This window comes from Dromiciops gliroides, chromosome 2 (genome assembly GCF_019393635.1).
Source record: "Dromiciops gliroides isolate mDroGli1 chromosome 2, mDroGli1.pri, whole genome shotgun sequence".
Classification (NCBI taxonomy): Eukaryota; Metazoa; Chordata; class Mammalia; order Microbiotheria; family Microbiotheriidae; genus Dromiciops; species Dromiciops gliroides.
The window spans coordinates 46159854-46179361 of NC_057862.1; the positions used below are offsets into that span (position 1 = coordinate 46159854).

The window sequence follows — 19508 nt, forward strand, 5'->3', positions numbered from 1 at the left end:
CGGGGACAAAAGATGGTGGTGCTGGGGAGAGTCAGGATAAGAACAGCCAGCATGGAGCAGAGAGCAAGGAAGAGATAAAAAGTGTCCGGGAATGTTCCTTTCTTCGGCAGATTCATTCGGGCACTGGTAGGATTCTCATAATGGCGGAGCAATCCTCTAAGAAGTAGGACCTGGGAGATGATGAAACTGGGGGCAGCCTAGCCAAGGAGCTCTCCTGGGGAAAGCCTCCTGATGGGGCTGGGGGAGGGGGAGGAGAATTAATCAGCCAGGATCTTCTTTGATTGAGCACCTACTATGTGCCAAGCATCCAGAATACAGAAGCAGTGCAGAAACCATCTCTGCCCTCAGGAAGCCTACATTCTGTTGTGGGAGACAACCTGTAAACATAGAAGTACATAGCCAGCAAACGGGGGGAATGAACAACACAACCCAACCGAATCTTGTGAACAGAGGGCCAGCCTTAGAATATGGTTCTGACATCAGAGGGTCCCCTGGGAAAGTTGTGGAGCTTGTCAGGGCCCAGGCCACTTTGTAAGACTACTAGTGATCTGCATCGTTAGAGAAGGTCCCTACCAGGAGTTGAGTGGGCCATTGGAGCCCAGGACCCATCCCAGAAGGCTGGGGGAATGGGGTGGAGAGGCAGGAAAGACCAATGTCTGGAGAAGGTGTGCTTGAGCTACACTTTGAAGGGAATTCAGAGGCAGAGAGGAGGAGACAGTACATTCCAGGCCAGGGACATGGTCTTAGAGGCAAAGAAAAGCAATCAAGCCAGTTTGAGACTGGAATGCCAAACAAGGGAATTTGTACCCGATCTGGAGGCACTAGGAAGCCTGAAGTTTATCCAGCAGAGAAAGGATGTGGTCAGATCTTTGCTTTGGGAATATCATTTTGGCAACTGTATGGAAGATGGACTGGAAAGAAGAAATGCAAGCTAGAGATACCAGTGAGGGGGCTGTTGTGGCAGTCTGTCGAACAGGAATAGATTGTATGTCTTCCAGAGCCAATTGGTGAGTGCCTGAATCCAGAACACAGTTGGTTTCAGCTGGTCGAGTAGAGGATTGGCAGGAAGAATGAGTTGTTCCTTGAAAGAAAGAAAGAAATGCTTCAAGAGGAAACTAAAGAAGAAAAAATGCACCCAGGAAGCGGATGAGATTCCAGATCTGTGTCCAGATGCTGGAGCATTGGAACATGTGGCCCAGAAAAGGAAGGCTGTAAGAAGGACTCGTGAATGGTGGGAGCTAAGTGGGGAGGTGAAGGAGAAAGGGGACAACAAGGAGAGGACTGATGAGGAACCCCAGGTTCTGATAAAAGAAAAACCTAGTATTGGCCACTGCAAGAAGAGATGCTGGTTGATATCTCTGGTAAAGGTTACAGAAATGTCCACAAAGTTCAGGAAGAAGAATATGGAGTTGACTCAAATCCTCAGAGGAATTTACTTAGTTGCAGAATATGAATAATATCGATGAAGTAAATGAGAAAATCTTGATACCATGAAGTATCTCATCTAGGTATTAATGAGCCTTGATGACTTGTCTTTTTTTTTAATATGACTTGTCTTGATTAAGCCAGTGGAAACCATCTTATCTGGAACTTTGGCTGTGGGATTCCATTATTCTTGTTGCTGACAGCTTCCCTTGGCCCATTATTTCCCGTAGATCCAAGCCATGCTTCACTTCTACCCTTACTCCCCAGCCAAGTCAATAGCACCTGACCTCTTCTACTAAATATTCTGGGCAATAGAGATTTTTTGTTAGACACATGTCAGGTATGTAGTTGTACATTAAATATTGAATATGTTAGATGTATTAATTATTTCTTATTTAAAGTACTTCATGGACTGTGCACATCAAAAATAGAGTGATTTTAATATTGAGAATAATAACTGTAACCAAATATACTTGTAAGACAGAACATATATACTTCATACACTTGCTTCTTCATCAGATAGCATTTTAGAGCCAGAAGGAACTTTGGAGATCATCCAGCCCAGTCCTATTGTCTTCCAGATGTGAGGAGATGATTACAAGGTAGATATGTAGCAGAGCCTGAGTTAGAATTCCAGTATCCTGTTCTCTGTCCAGCATTTGGTCAGCTCCACTTGCTGTCAGAGAAAGATGCCTGGATTTCAAGTCTTAGAACCTAGAGTCAAAGCCTAACTCTGACACTTCTTGCTCGTGTGGTCTTAGGTCGGTCTTGTCTGTGGCTATTCTGGGGGAAAATTCAGACAACTACCTGGAGTTAAGGAGAAGAGAGACTTAAAGCTGGAAATCCAAGTTGGGGGGCAGGGGTCAGCTGCAGCTGTCTGGGAGACCCTGGCTTTGTTCTCAGAGAATATTGATTTACTGTAGGTGCCAAGTGGCCTGGAAAAATTAATGGGAACAGTCTATTTGGCAGAAAAAGAAAGGAAGCATTCTGTTCTGTTCTAGCTCTGGGCATCTTTGGGGCCAGCCTGATTCTGTCCTTGAGTTCTGACTGAACCACTCACTCACTCACACACGCTGTGACCTTGGGGAAGTCCCCCTGCTCTCTGGAATTTTCATTTCCTCACTTTGTAAAAAGAAGGTGAATGGATGATCTCTGAAATCCTCTTGAGACTTAGAAAAATGAGTTGTGCATTCTGCTGAGAGCCTAGGCCATTACAGTTTCTGCCCCTAGGTGGTAATTCTAAATATGTTGCATCAAATTGACTCTTAACTTTGACCTAGACTTTGTCAAGGCATCAGTAGCCTTATATATCTTTGTATTGAGGGGGCTATGACAAGGTCTGTCACACTAAGTTTACATACAAAGTAGCTGCTTTTAAGTTAAGAAAGTATTAGTCTATTTGTTCTTAAGATTTCCCTCTCCTCCCCCCCCCCAAAAAAAAAGGAAAGAAAAAAAAGAAAAAAAATTTTTTTAAAGATTTCCCTTTCCAAAATATTTTGTCATCTGAGTAACAGTAAACTATCAATAAGGTCTAACTGTAAAACTAAGTTTAAGTATAAAATACAGGCCTTTAGAACGAGAAATTGTTGGTGCATTTGTTTTCTCTTGATGTTCTCTCTCACACCTAAGTTTTATTGCTTGAACAATAGGTCTTGATCGAGGTACTGAGTACAACTTCCGAGTGGCTGCACTTACAGTCAATGGTACGGGACCAGCTACTGATTGGATGTCTGCAGAAACGTTTGAAAGTGACCTAGATGGTAGGTATTAATGAATAGGATTAGTGGGTACTCCTATTACATATCTTATTACAGAGCCAAATTAATGAACAAACAAGTCACTGTGTATCATCTGATGGAAATTTGTAAACATCAGTGTGAATTGATTTGGTTATTCTAATTATTCAGCAGAGGTGTAGGGTGGCTATACTACAGTTGGTTTTCTTTAATGTCTGCTCTAGAAAAAACAAGAATAAACCAACATGGAAACATGCTGCTGCAAACAAAGGTCATGGCTAAGTAGATATTGTGAAATTTGCATCTGATCCCATTTATTTAAATCATTCCCTTCCCTTAGTTCCAAATTCCCTTCCTCCTTAACCCTGGGCTCCATGAATTTGTTGGAAAATCACATCTTCATATCAGTCTTAGCTGTGCAGCCCTGGCTCTGTTAACCTACTACTAGTTTTGTGACCTTAGGCAAGTCAGTCTGTAAAATGTGGCAGCTGGACCAGATGATGTAGGAGGTGTCTTCCAGCTGTAATGATCTGTGACTCTTAGGTGAGTGACACAGGGTATATATGCTACCCAGATGAGTATGTGTACGCCTGAGAGGCCTGGTGGTGCAGTGGGAAGAGCATTGCACTGAAAGTCCAAGCATTGTTTGGGGTCTAGTCTTACTGACTGACATTGGAATTCACTTAATCTCACTGAGCCTCAGTTTCCTCAAAGTAAAATATAGGTTCTAAGTTTATTCAGACCATAACACATGAAGATATGTGTAAAGTATAATCATTTAAATGTTTTCAGTGACTACTAATAACATACAACGATTGGAAAGTCAGGGATTCAAAATAATGAGGGGGGAGGAAAAGGTAAAGGGGAGAGAAAGCACTTACAGGGGTGTCACCCCCATAGGAGAAGTACAACTCTTGTTATTTCCCCCATTTTACAGAGGAGGGAACCAAGGCTCAAAGTGGTCACATACTTCATCCCAGATTATAGTCAGTTAAATGTTGGAATCAAACCACCCCTCAGAATTTTGTTTTCCATCTTTTACTTGAATATTTGACTTTATTTTTTAACTTAAAATTGTTAGCCTTTCTATCATGCTGAAGTTCTTGCTGATTTGAGAAAGTGATACAAATAGAGGTTCGTGTGGTGGCCTTGGGGTAGAGAAGGCCTGGGTGTATGTTCACTTGACATATCACTTTTGCTCTCTGATGAGCTTCAGTTTTTTTCATCTGTGAAATGGGGATTATAATAACAATTAAAATGGTGCAGACACTTTGCCCCACTTCTTAGCAAAGGAGGGAGGGTAACAGGTTTAGAACACTGTGTGGGATGTCAGGTTGGTTGGTTGGTTGGTTTGTTTGGCTATATGATTGGGTTTTTTTGTTCCTGTTTTGTTATGAAAGATGGCTCTCTGTGAATGAAAGGGCAGCTAATGGGGAAATTTAAGTAATATAAAAAATGAAATAGCAAAAAACCCATGTTTTTTAGAAAAGAAAGTAAAAATCAGATTTTTAGAGAAAAATTCTTCAGATTGCTATTTTGGTCCTTTAAGGTCCATTGCTTGAACTCTATAGCTAAGTGTAACCCAGTACTGGAATTTTATCCTTTGAAAGGTTCATTTCTTATGAATAGATACAGCACCTTTAGGAGATTTGGACCTAGAGATAAAGGCAGTTCCAAAAATATGACTGTTTATTTTACAAGGAAATGGAGAAGGTATTTTTAACTTGGAAGTGTTAGTTGTCAGTCTGGAGAACAGATTAGAGAGACTTACTCTCTAGATAAAGCAATTTGCTTAGAACATAAAAGACTAATAATTATTAGAAGACATGGAGTGAGCTGTGTTTCTTCCTGCTGCAGTTATTTTGGGATGTGCCCGTTGTTGAGTTGTTCTCCCTAATTATTTCAAGCCATTTTCTTATGTTGCTAATTATTTCCCGAGGAAAGCAACCTAGGCTAAGACAACTCACTTTATTGTTGCAGTGCAAGGCAGGTCACTGCAAAAGAAGAGCTATCTCACCTTCATTTGGGGTGAGGCAGAATAGCCACAACACAGTCGATAAGGCAGTTTCTGCTACTTAAAAAAACCTTTAGGAAAAATTTTCCTGGAAAAGAATGGCACAAACTCCTGTGGTTAAATGCCCAGCAAGCATATGGACAAGAGATATCTGAGTAAAAACAAGTAGAAATCAGTGTTTTAATAGAAAGCACTTAGATAACATTTACTGCTGCTGAAGCAGTATTGTCGCCCCTGCCATATAATTGAAAATGTATTTACTAAGCTTTTCTACTCTGCTCTTTAAAAAAAAAAAAATAACAGGTAACATTCCAGGGAGATATTTAGTGTTGTGACTTGCAGTTTCCACTGTCACATTTAAATGCCCCATGTTTTCTAGCCAAGTAGAATCCTTTGGCATTAATACTTAAGACAGCTGGCCAACTGTTATTCTTTTTTTTTTTTTTAAATCTCTTAATGAGACAGAACCATGGGCCAAATTAAACAGTACTACAAGTGTGCCTACTTCCTTGTCTACCAGCATCTGGCTTCTTACTCTGCTCTTAGAAATGCACATGGAGAAATAGGGGCCTAAATCCAATTTGCATAGTTGCTAAGCATTCCGAACTGTGTTTGAATCTAAGGTCAGTCACACCTTGCTTTTCTCTTTTCTTGCACAGAAACTCGTGTTCCTGAAGTGCCCAGTTCTCTCCATGTCCGCCCACTCATTACTAGTATTGTAGTCAGCTGGACTCCTCCAGAAAACCAGAACATTGTGGTCCGAGGCTATGCCATTGGCTATGGCCTTGGCAGCCCTCATGCTCAGACTATCAAAGTGGACTACAAACAGCGCTACTATACTATTGAGAACCTAGGTAAGTGGGAGGAGTGGGAGAAGACTCCATTTATGGAAGAGAATACTTTTGAGAATTGGGGCAATATTTTCTTTGTTGTTTTTGTAAATTAAACTTTTAAAACATAATCAGCAAAAAACCACCTTCTCTCCCTCCTACTTCATCCCTCCCCCAGTTGAGAAAGAAAAACAAAATCCTGTTATAAACATTCTTAGTCAAGCAAAACAAATTTGCACATTGACCATGACCAAATAAATATGTCTCACCTGCACTCTGAGTCCTTCACATTTCTACCAGGAGGTGACCAGCATGATTCATCATAAGTCCTCTGGAGTCAGGATTGGTCATTGTTTTGATAAAAATCACTAAGTCTTTCAGAGTTGTTTATCATTACAGTATTGTTATTAATTATTGTTGTATGAACTGTTCTGATTCTGGTCACTTCACTGCATCCATTTGTATAAGTCTTCCCAGGTTTCTCTGAAACCATCCCCTTCAGTATTTTCTACAGTAGAGTAGTATTCCATTATATTTATATACCGTAACCTTTTCATTCATTTTCCAATTTTTGGGAACCCCCTGAGGTTCCAATTATTTGCCAACACAAAAAGTGCCATTATGTATATTTTTGTACATCCTTAGAGTTTGTTTTGCTTAGGACTAATTCCTACCTTAATCTATACCACTTTTTATTTTCTTGTCTTCCTTTCCCTCCTATTTCTTTGCTGAGTGAAATTAATTTCTGTACCCAGCTTTATGTATATGTATAGTTTTCCCTCCTCTCAGGAGGTTAAATGAGAATGTAACTCAAGTCTTACCCACTCTCCCCACCCCTTCACCTGTGCATAAACTTCTGCTTGCTTACCCCTATTATGTGAGATAGTTTTCCTCATCCTTCCTTTCCCTTACCCCCACCCCCCGCAGTGTATTATCCTTTCCCTCCAGTCTTCCTTTAAGATGAAGACATAACAGACATACTCCCAGATCTTCTGTCTAATTAGTGTCTTCTCCACACATTAGAATGTAAACAGTTTATGCTTGTTTAGTCACTTATAAATTGTTTGCTCGTGTTTACCTTTTTTTATGTTTCTCTTAACACCTGGGTTTGCTCTTCAGAGCTTTTATGCATCTCTGTTTTTTTATCAGGAATGTTTGGAAGTCCTTTATTTCATTAAAGATTAATTTTTCCTCCTATAGCATTATACTCACTTTTACTGGTTAATTCATTCCTGAATCTAATCGTGTGTATGTGCATATGCACACTCTTCCCTTTGTTCTCAGGAATATCATATTCCAAGCTGTTGTTACTTCTTTTTAGTGGTAGCTGTTAAATCATGTGTAATCCTGACTCTGGCTTCTCAGTACTTGAATTCTTTCTTTTTGTCTGCTTGCAGTATTTTTTTTTCTTTGTCTTAGAAGTTCTAGATTTTGGCCATGATGTTCCTGGGAATTTCAGTTTGGAGTTTCTTTTAGGAAGTGACTGGTAGATTCTCTTTTTCTCCATTTTACTCTCTGGTTCTAAGAGATCTGGGCAGTTTTCTTTTAAGGTTTCTTGAAATATGATGTCTAGGCTATTTTTTTGGTCATGACATTCAGATACTTCAGTGATCCTTAAATTTTTTTCTCCTCAATCTTTTTTCCAGGTCAGTTGTTTTTACTATGAATTGCCTTAAATTTTCTTTTATTTTTCCAGTCTTTTGATTATGGGTAGGGTTTTTTTGGTTTGGTTTGGTTTTGAGGCAGCTGGGGTTAAGTGACTTATCAAGGGTCACACAGCTAGTAAATGTCTGAATTTAAACTCAGTTTCCCCTAACTCCACAGCCAGCACTCTATCCACTGCACCGCCTAGATGCCCCTTTTGATAGTGTTTTAATATTTTTTGTTGTCTCATGGAGTCATTAGCTTCTTTTTGATCCATTCTAATTTGCAGGGAATTTTTTTGCTTGAGCAGGGTTTTGTGCCTCTTCTGCCAAGCCATTAATTCCCTTTCCATTTCTTTGTTCCATAGCTCTCATGTCTTTCCCCATTTTTCCCTACTGTTCTCTTTTAGAAAAAAAAATTCTAATTCTTTTTAAAACTGTTACTTCATCTCTTCTAGGAATTCTAGTTGAACTTTTTCCTGAGTTATGTTTTCCTTTTGACACTTTCCTTGTAATTGTTTTGGAATCATTCTCTTTTAGGTTTGTGACACAAGTATCCTTGTCATCATGATAGTTTTTTTATGGGCAATGCAGTTTTACAGTAGAGAGAATGCTGGGCCTGGAGTCAGGAAGACCTGAGTTTGATTTTACCATAGACCCTTACTAACTAAGTGTATGACCCTGGGCAAGTCACTTAACCTCTGTTTGCCTCATTTTTCTCATCTGTAAAATTGGAATGATAATAGCACCAACCTCCCAGGATCATTGTATCAAATGAGGTAATATTTGTAAAGCGCTTAGCACAGTGTCTGGCACATAGTAGGAGCTATCTAAATATTAGCTATTACCCTCTCATCATTATGGAATCCTTTTTTGTTCATTCCTCTAATCTACTTCCTAACTTTGGACTCTTCGTTAGAGCCAGGCTTTGTTTACTTGTGGGTTGTGCCGCTTTAGTGCGGGACATTGAATGCTGTGTTTTTCCAGGAGCAACTAAGGCCAGGGGCCTGCAAGCTTTCAGTGCTCACAAATGTATTCTGATGGGGGCAAAGTTTGGTTGCTGCCCCTTTGGTCTGAGCCATAGACCTGCAGCCTTGCCACTGTTGGAATTCTAGTAGACGGCTTCTGGGTACATCCCCTGCTAGATGGCTAGAAGGCTCTGCTGGTTCAAAGCAAGAGAGCTGAAGACTCATCTTTGGTCTGGAAGCCCTGTCCTGGTTATTCCTCTTTAGGTTTTGAATAGGGCTGGGAGTGAAATTGAGATTGAGAAGATGCTCGATTCTGAACATTCTCCTTGCTCCATGTAAAATATCATCCCAAGGCAGAGACACCCCCCCTTCTTAGTCTACCCTAACTCTTCGACCTCAGCCTGAAAAGAGAGCAACAGACATGCCAGTTGGCATTCATTCTTGTGGCCTGTGCAAGGTGGGTCCTCTGCAGGCATGTGGGACCTTGTTCCTCTTTAACTTCCTATGCTGGACTATTCAGCATGGCAAATCCTGACTGGACCCCTCTCCCTAATGTCCACCGACCTCTTTGCTGTCTCCCTGTGCACATCTTGGCTGGAAAAATTGCTTACTGAGATTTCTTTTCTTACATTTCCCAATCAGTCTGGTGTGTTTTCACACTCTCCTTAGAGATGTTATAGGGGAGAATTCATGTGTGCTTCTTCCTGTCACTCTGTCATCTTGGATCCACTGTGGGAATATTTTCTAGTAGACAGTACACTGATTCAAATAAACATTTGTACTTTCCCAAATTAAATTAATAATAACCTATCTTACTTTGAGAAACTTAAGATTCAAAGTTACCATCCTTAAATTTCTACCTTGAGTGAAGCTGAGATTAGAGTCCATTTATATTTCATTTATTTTTTTTATACCTTTTTTCTGAAGACCTCCAAAAGAGCATTTTCTCATCTTCCCAAAAAAGAAGTTCTGAAAACAGTCCTCCAATATTGAAGTGCCCATCGTGGGCCACTTTGTTTTCAGTCAGAAATAAAGATCCATTCATTCCTATAGGTAGCATGGCAGCACTGGGTAGAGAGCTGGTTGGCCTTGGAATTCCACAAGTGCTGGGTGACAAAAATGAAATGATTCCTGTCCTCAAGGAGCTAATGTTCTGTGAAGGCAGACAGCAAGCACATCTCTTAGTACATGACACAGATATGAGACCAAGCCCCATAAAACAAGAGATAAGGCTAGACCACATGGGGGTGAATCCTGGAGAGAGACAGAGATGAGAAACAGCAGAGTAAGGGAAGCCCTTTTTAAACGTGTGGCAGAAATGGAAGGTGCCATTACTCTTCTGGTCAGGGGAGCCTTCCAGCTCTGAAGGCTGGTCATGACTGAAACAGGAGGGGATGGAGGATCCCATTGAGAGGCACAGGCTGGGAAATGATATACACATACTTAAAAGTATGACATCCTCTTAGACTGATTAATCATTTGGTGATAAATTGTTTTTAAATTCTCATAAATGACTTTTTCCTTTAGATCCAAGCTCCCACTATGTAATCACCCTGAAAGCATTTAATAATGTGGGTGAAGGCATTCCACTCTATGAGAGTGCAGTCACCAGACCTCATTCAGGTAAGTCACCATTTCCTTCCTTAAACTTTATCAGAACAAAACAGGTATCGGAAGAAGCAAAATTTACAGTCAGTGGTTTTTGTGTGTTCGTTTTTTACAATATGATGTCTATGGTTCAAGTGAATAAGGATGTTATTTGTGAGGGAAAAGTAGTTCTAATGTCTTGGCTTAACTTTTGGGAAAAAATGGAGATGCTAAAGTCCTTAAAACAAAGAAGTCTGATGTGGTGTGTGAAGCCTTCCCCGATTCCACCTAGTGATTAATGCTCTGTCCCTGTACAGACGACCTTGTATTTACTTCTCTGTGTACAAACTGTATAAGCCCCGGGACATGGGCAGCAACTCTTTCATTTATTTCTAAATATTCCTGATCCCTAGAACATCTTACACAGTCAGTGCTTCTAAATGGATGCTGGACTGAATGGAAATTCTTTGTATGTGATGGTTATCACTGTTGTGTCAGAATGGCAATAGGCCTGACCAAGTGAGACAGGTTTCCAGTGCAGACCCAGGAGCAAACTAGGTGTCTCCCCTCCAAGCAACCCAGCCCAGCAAGGTTCAAAGAGACAGGTCACCACAAAGACTGGGCACCTGCAAAAATGTAAAGAGAATTATAGTCTGTATGGATAGATTGTGTGTCCCACTGATGAAATCATGGGTTCTTGAAGAATTGAAGAGAAATAATCTTAAAAACAGATCTTTAGGGCAATCCCTTTTTAGGGGTTTGTTTCCTTCTTTAGTTATCTAGAAAAACTCCTTTATATGTTTTGTCACTGAAAATGAGCAGGCTTTTAGGATTCATGCAAGTGATTTTTGACCTGTGATATAGGTATATAGTCCATTCACTTTCCCTAAATATGCATGATCAGGAGAACCAGATTTTGCGATCATACGTCTTCATCTTGATAAAGAATATATTGTATTTGTCTAAGGTTGTTCATAACGCCTGTTCCCTTTTTTATGCTTTATATAATTCAGATAATTAAACCAATGTCAATTTACGATGATTACTTACTTGATCACATATGTCTTTATGATAGACCAATTTTCATTAGTACCTTTTATAGGTACTTAAATTTCTTCTCTATAATGTACCTTAACGATGAATACATTTCAGTCAGAAATAAAGAAGATATATTCATTCCTATAGGCACCTTGGCATAGTGGGTAGAGAGAGCTGCTTGGCCTTGGAATCAGGAAGGCCTGGGTTCAGTTTCTGCCTCAGACACTTACTAGCTTTGTGACTCTCAGCACAAGTCACCTAACTGCTCTGAACCTCAGTTCCATCATCTGCAAAAATCTAAATTTTAATTCACACAGTCTTCTGCCATTCTTCTTATCCTCATTATGTGGGAAGTACATGAAGTGAGGTCCTGGGCTGTTACTTAAAGCTGAAAGTTAAGTGACTCAGTAAACCTTTGGCATTCATACTTTGTCATACAATAAAGTGTGGTCTTTGGGAACACTAGGAGCTTTATGAACAATCTATTTCAACCCCTGAAGTTCTAATCCCCTATAGCATGTACTGGTGCCAACATGAGCCAGGATATCCATGTTCCATTGGACCTTTGACATGGTGCAGTAATGACTTGAAAAAGACCAAATTTACCAGTTAATCCATCGTTGTAAAGTGACTTAGTAAATTTTCCTTTATATCGTGTTGCAGTCAAATTTCATAAATTACAGAGTATATAGCCATATAATATTGCTTGACTACGTAACATGGTAGTGTTTCCAATAAATGACAGTCTTCATATGTGTGGTTATTATGCATTATTTTTATTCCCCATGATAATTATTAGTATAGCTACGCCAGGGACATTGGCCTCCTGGATATTCCTTGAACCCAACTCTGTCCTGACTCTAGGTCTTTTCCCTGGCTATTCCCCACCTCATCTCCACCTCCTGGCTTCCTTCAGATCTCAGTCCCACCTTTTTTGCCAGAGGCCTTTTCTGCTCTTCCCTAGTGCTGACATCAAGCCTTCCCTCTGAGACCCACCTCAATTCTGTCTAGGTCTTGTTTGTGGTTGTTTATATGTTGTCTCCTCCCATTAGACTGGAGCTCCTGGGGAGCAGAAACTTTTTCTTTTGTCTTATATTCCCAGCAGCTAACATAGTGCTTGGCACATAATTGGTGCTTCATAGATGTTTTTGGCCTGGTAGCATGTTGTTACCTGTCCCTGAAAATTTCATTCAGTTCAATAAGTCTTTGTTAAGCACCTTCACTAGATACAACACTATGCCAGATGCTAGTGATAAAAAGGTGGAGACAACAAAGTTCCCTGCTCTTGAATAGCTTATATTTTAGAGTGTGGGGTATAGACACACACATACACACCCCTCTCTCGGTGTGGCACAGATAACAATAGAGGAGAGTCAGAAAAGCCACCAGACTGTTCATAGTCTTTGACCCAGATACCTCCTGCTGGACTTACAAAAACAGAAAGGAGGCTCCCAAAGATGACAAATATTCATAGGGGCACTTTTGTTCAAATAAAAGCTTGAGTGCCCAACAGGTAGGACAGGGGAGCTCTGTGGTAAATGAGTATAATGCAGTAGCACCGAACCATTTATCAAAAACCCTAATTTGGAATTTAGAGAAACACAGGAAGCTTTGTATGACTAGAACACAAACATCATCGTTGCAGTAACGTGAATAAAAATACAAAAAACAACTGAACCTAAGAATAATGAGTTCAGAGCAGTGACCAGTATTGAATCCAGAAACCAGATGATGATATATTTTCTATATGGCAGACAGGGACACAGACAAGCACTGTGTCAGCCAGTTTATTTACATTGTTTTTCTTTGTTTAAAAAAAAAGGATAATTTGGTAGATGGGGGAGGGTATCTAGATATAGCGTTTAGGTCATTCCTCTCTTGTAAATGTGGCCCCCCAAAAGTTATCCCATGCTCACTGTGCTCCAGAGATCCACTCTCAAGTATGATTCATAGCTTACAAGTCCCCACCAATGTGTTTCCTTTTATTAGTGAGCAAGAGAGCACAGCTAGTGCAAAGCAAAGGTATTTATGAAATAAAATGGAAGGAAAAGTGGCTGTGGAACATTCCCCCACAAACCTCAGGCACACTCTCCCACAAATACGTATGCTATGAGTGGGAAGAGTAGACACATATGGGAACCCAGATATGGGTGGAAAACTCCTGCCACTGATGTCTTCTAGTGATGTCATCACCGTATTTTCTCCAGACTGTACCCCGCTACGGGCCTGTGGCAGGGCCTTGTGTGCCATCTCAGCTATTAGATATTTGCAGCTCCTTGCTGCTATTCTGCTGGTCTCCACTGAGCAATTATCCTGCTTCCAGCTTCCAGGCTGCCTCTCCTTAGTGCCACCACAGGCTGCCTCAGTGCTGTGTGGCAACCAGGAAACCTCTCCATTGTGAAAGCAGGCTGACAGTTCTTTAATTAAAGCCAGAGACAATGAGCCCCTACGCCACAGCCAACTAACAAAAGCCAGAAAGGGACCTCCATGCTAAGATGAGGTCTTTTCTTTCTGGTGTTGAGAGAGAAATCCATTGTCCCAGACATCTTCTAACTTGGAGTTAAAAATGCCCATTGTCCTCTCTGACTTGTTGTGTAAATCAATCTGACTTAGAATAAAAGCAGAGGAAACAAAGCCATTGTTCTTCACCCACTGGCCTCTTTAGCTTTAATGCCATGTTTGGGACCGCAAAAAGCTTTGTATTCTCCCTACATAGAGAAATGAGGATAAGGTTAAACAACATGAACTTTAAAGATATTTAAGAAATCATAAAATAGCCTATTTTGAGAAATGGAGCAAGGTTGCTCATAACAGATGTTTTCATTTTTCTTAGTAAAATAGGGGGCAGGGGCATCTGCTGAAATGACTATAGGATGTGGGAGCCATGGAGAACTTGAGGAAAGAGGAGAAGATTTAGATCAGCCATTTCAAGCAATATGATATTGAGTTAGAGAATTCCTTGAATAGGTATAATTTCTTGATAAGTGTGCCCTTTCTGAAGTTTATTCTTAGTGCTGGAACCAGCACCACCAGAACATTTGACACATCCCACAGTCCAACACAGAGTCAGCAGATGGATCTGAGTTCCAGGGTTGACAGTCATTTCAGAGTTGATTTGAGCTTATGATGGACAGCTGGGAGGCCTAGACTGGATGAATGAATGGGCATTTGTCACATGCTTACTCTGTATAAAGCACTACGCTAATCTGTGGGGATACAAATAGAAAATGCGCTCACACCCTAATAGGAGAGACGACAAACATAGAAAGTTTTAGCTCCAAATTAGATGGAATTTCTCCATTTTGTCCCATGGTGCTTAGTTAGGGTGCAACAGCCAGGAAGATGGTAATGCCTCTTCCTTAATGTCATTTCTACTGATAAAATCAAATTAGTTTCTCCTTTTGAATCACTTGACAGTGCCAAGGACTTGATTTTCTGGGTCTTCATCAGCTGTGACTGTAGCACCCTTAGAAGCAGCTCCCAAGCTGCATTTCCACAGGGCTTGTTTCTCAAGGTGATGGCTACCCAGGCTGGTGGTCTGGGAGATGCTGCCACTCCAGGAACTCTTGGGTTTACTTCCCATTGGTGGCAGTTAGGTTAGCGACATCAGAGAAGGCAGGTGGGGCCCTTCTTCACACTGATTTCTTCCCTGAAGCATGCTGAAGTGCCTGGCCTGAAAGCATAATTGGTGGTCTTATGGGAAAACTGCTCTTGCTTCTTGCCCTGGGGTTCCAAGTCCTGTGCTTGCTCTATCCAGATCTCCAGGGAGATGGTGGTTTCATTTGCCTAGCACAAGAGTGATGCACATGTGCTCAGTGGCCAGTATAGGCTGGAGCAGGTACATCACAACACTCTGAAATCCTGAAAGGCAACAGCATTCACTTGGGGGCAGTCATTTCTTTATCAGAAGAAAAACTGGACCAGTCATTTAATGTACACTTACTTATGTACGACATGTAGTCTAGCACTGAGCTTATTTCTCTGCATGTTTTTTGGCTTGAAGCACAGTTTGGGGCGGGTTTTAAAAATTAATTGTATGTTATTGATTAACCCTGGATTCTTTCTTTCTCTTTCTCCATTTCATTCCATTATATTACCCTACATTTCCTTTTTGGTTTGGTTTGGTTTTGTTTACCTTTAAATGCCACTTTTTTTTTTAATTAAAATGCACGGCTTTTTGCCCATCAATCCCCTAGATACTTCTGAGGTTGATTTATTTGTTGTTAATGCTCCATACACTCCAGTGCCAGATCCCACCCCTATGATGCCACCGGTGGGAGTTCAGGCTTCCATCCTGAGCCATGATACCATAAGGATTACGTGGGCGGACAACTCCCTGCCAAAACACCAGAAGATCACAGACTCGCGGTACTACACAGTCCGATGGAAAACCAATATCCCTGCTAACACCAAGTATAAGGTATTACCAACTGCGCTGCATATAATAGTTCCAAGATTAGGGAGATAAAAGAATTCTGAGTGGCCTTTGGGAGACACCCAGGCCACAACTCCCATCTTGCAGTCTCCCATCAGTATTACACTTGGAAGTGTCATTCTACTGTACCTTCAGGAGAATTACCTTGGAAGCTGCTATTGAAGAGGGGAGGAAAATGTAACAGTGAGTGGAATCTTCTGAGGTTGTGTTAGATGTTTTATTAATGTCTAATCCATGATGAGGAGCAAAGGGAGTCAGAGGAGTGGGAGTGAGTTTGGTAGACAGAAGAAAGGAAATATCAATAATGCGCTAATGACTCTATCTACTTACAGAAGAGCAATGTGTTTCCAAATTGTTTCTTAGAGAGTGAGGCTTTCAGATCATAGAATGCTAGTATGGAAGAGACCTCATGTAATTATCGAGCTCACCTTTCTCTGGTGTATAGAAAAGGAGGCTGAGGGCCAGAGAGGCTCAGTTCCTTGGCCAACGTCAGGTTGCTGTTTAATAACAGCTGGTGCAAAACCTTTCCTTACTCCCAGGCAAATGTTCTCTTTACACTACCCCCCCATATTGCTTCTCCCTCAGCAAGAACAGTGGCAAGAATGAAAACAGACTTTATGGGGGAAAAAATAGTTCAATCACATTGTTCCAACTACAGGCCCCATTCTCAAAATGAAACTTCTTTGAAAGGTTTTTAAAAAGTGTACACTGAAAAATAATTGTATAAAATCATTCTATCATACATACATATACACATATACACATACATGGAATACTGTGAGGACAGGTAGACAAATTTATGGTGAAATTTTCATCTTAACTTAGCTTCCTCGTCTGCAAGTATAATTTTAAGCTGTTTTCGGGTTTAGGGGCAAGAAGAGCCTAGCTTTTTTCTCATTCTCAGTGAATGCAGTGGAAATACCCTTCTAGATGGCCATTAGTGAGCTGCTGGGTCGAGATTGTGGTAGATCTTTACCTTTCTGCCCTGAATCATGGTTGGTAAGATAAGGGCCTGGTTTTTGAGACAGCAGATACATAGAAAGGTTTGTCAGTGGTACAAGAAGTCACCTAAAAAGTATGTAAAACATAGCATTTAATCTTATTTTCTCAGATAGAAGAAAAATATCTGTGGTCATAGGTAGCTTGGTGGCGCAGGGCAAAGCTCTGAGCTTGGAGTCAGGAAGACCTGAGTTCAAGCCCGGCCTCAGACACTTACTAGCTGTGTGACCCCGGGCAAGTTTCTTCCACTGTAAAATGGGAGTAATAGTAGCACCTGCCTCTTGGGGTTGTTGTGAGAATTAAGTGAGGCGCGATATCTGTAAATCACTTAATACAGGGCCTCAAATGCTAGCTGGTGTCCTTACTGTCATCACCATCCTCATTGTTCACTCATTCAACATTTTTCAATTGGAGCAACTGGATAAAAATGGAAACAATTATAGTTTTGGAATTTTCCATTTTGCATTTTCTTGAATTATTATAATAAAGGTGCGATGTTTTTGGTACTTTGTATCTTTAGGATTCTGATTTAAAATAATTAAGAGAATGGTGTCATCCTTAGACAGTTTTTCTACAAAGTGTTTCACTGCCACCCAGTGGCAGGAGATTTTCAACATGTGATCCTGAGATCTAGATTTTAGCCATAAATTGTACAGACCATTGTGATCAAAACCAAAAATATGTATTGAATTAGTTATATTTAAACAGGGAATCACCTGGTATAGTAGAAAAACCACTGAATTGGGATTAGAAAGAACAGAGCTCAAACCTGTGAGCCTGAGTGAGATCACTGATTTCAGGACTTGGTTGGACTAAAATATGTCTAAGGTCCCTTCCATGAGAGGTGGAAGACTACTAAGACAGGTGGTTCAGATGTTGTCACTGTATCAGATGTTTTACTTGTTTATCTTTGTTATAGCATGGGAGGGGGTTTTGTTTATTTGTTTTTGTTAATGTTTAGGGTTTCTTTTCTTAAACCAAAGAAGAGCAAGATGTTAAAAAAAGAGATATCAATAAAATGTATTTTGAATTTTTTAAAGAAAGCTATATGGGGCAGCTAGGTGGCTCAGAGCACTGGCCCTGGATTCAGGAGGACCTGAGTTCAAATCTGGCCTCAGACACTTAACACTTACTAGCCATGTGATCCTGGGCAAGTCACTTAACCCCAATTGCCTCACCAAAAAAAAACAAAAAACAAGAAAGCTATATAACCTGGTATTTAAAGATGATACTTTTAAAGCAAATTTGTTTTAAGTGGCTAAAATATAATTTCATACCTTTTTCATTGATCCTTAACTTTCCTTTTAACAAATTCTTCCAGCAATGGCTTTAATTAGAATTGACCTTTCTGATGCCTCCCAAATCCTGCCTTAAAGTTACATCCTACCAGGGTTTGTGTTGAAATTCCATGCTCTAGGCCAGCTTGGCTTCACAATATGCAACGGCCCATGTCTTGTATAAAGCAGAGTACATAGTAACTCTGTAGTATTGAAAACTTCGGGACATTGTGTTCCAATTGTCTTCACTAGTATCTGCCATCATTCACAGACCCAAGCACTAGGAGGAGACAAGAATCCATGGGTTAAAGTAGAAGGGAATAGGACATAGGGAGGCAGCAAAACTTGGAGTCACTCTTACCTGGAGAAGGGATGTCAAATGTGTTAGACTGCACTGGTAAGAGTGGAAGGAGTTAGGAGGATGGTGTCAGTGGTGGGAATCTCTTAGAAGCTTTCTAGCCCAGAGGAAGGGCAGCATCTGGTAGCAGGGTTCCACAGAGTGGGAAGCAAAAGGTCATGGGAGCTGCAGCCCACCCTACCACACAGAGCTCGCATGGCCTCAGGGAAATCATTTCACTGCTCCAAGCATCCTTGAGACAAGAACACTCATGCTAACCTAACTCAGAGAGTTGTTATAGCAAGTGGGTTCTTGTACATTTTTAACATAAATCGTTAGGCAAATATGAACTAGAGACATTAATATTGGGGAAGTCACAACAACAACAACAAAAAAGACTTCAACAGTGACTTAAAAAATGTATTTAATGCCACTATGTACTAAATATCCTTGGGACTCTCAAGGTGAATAAGATATAGTTCCTGTCCTTAAGTGCTCTATCACTGCTGATTACAGTTAGTGAGTCTAGAAAGGCCTCTTGAAGGTGCTGGCACTTGAGCTAAGACTTGAGGAGTAGATAAGAAGGGAGCAACAGCCTATGCAGAGGATGGAGGGAAGAGATGGGGCATCCTGTACAAAGAGGAGCAATGTGTGGTAGCCTCCGTCTGCTGTGGCAGGATCACAGAGGACATGACTAACATCTAATCTAACTATAGACAGAAGGAATCCCCACTGGAACACCCCTGACAAGTAGTCATTGCTCCTCTGCTTGAAGACCTCAGAAGCAGCCCATGCCACTTCTGGACAGCTCCCAACATCAAGGAGGTTTTCATCTGTTCTTCCTGGTTTGGTCCTTTGCCAAAGAGAAAAAACCGAATCACTTCTTCACCTGAGCACCCTCACATTCTTGAAAACAGCTGTCATGCCCCTGCTTCATCTTCTCTTCTCTTGGCTACACATGCCAACTCCATCCCCCAATTCTCACAGGACATGCCCTGCACTGTGCTAAGCCCTTCACAATTATCAACCTTATTTTACAGATGAAAAAAACTGAGAGAAAGAAAAGTTAAGTGATTTGCCCAGGGTCACACAACTGGGAAGGAGCTGAGGTTGAATTCGAACTGTGATCTTCTGGACTCTAGGTCCGCTGTGCCACTGAGCTGCCGTAATGCGATCCCTTAGCATCAGGGCTTCCCTAGCTTTCTTCTCCTAACAGCCT

General features: G+C 40.9%; 1 protein-coding gene across 1 annotated transcript in view; it reads left to right on the forward strand.

Moving 5' to 3' along the window:
• The window catches only part of NEO1 (neogenin 1), a 187651-nt gene that overhangs the window by 126096 nt on the left and 42047 nt on the right, over window positions 1–19508 (forward strand). The window contains exons 14-17 of the mRNA XM_043980302.1: window positions 3075–3185; window positions 5835–6029; window positions 10144–10239; window positions 15438–15661. Of these exons, the coding sequence (XP_043836237.1) occupies window positions 3075–3185; window positions 5835–6029; window positions 10144–10239; window positions 15438–15661 (626 nt within the window). The remainder of the gene's footprint in view (window positions 1–3074; window positions 3186–5834; window positions 6030–10143; window positions 10240–15437; window positions 15662–19508) is intronic.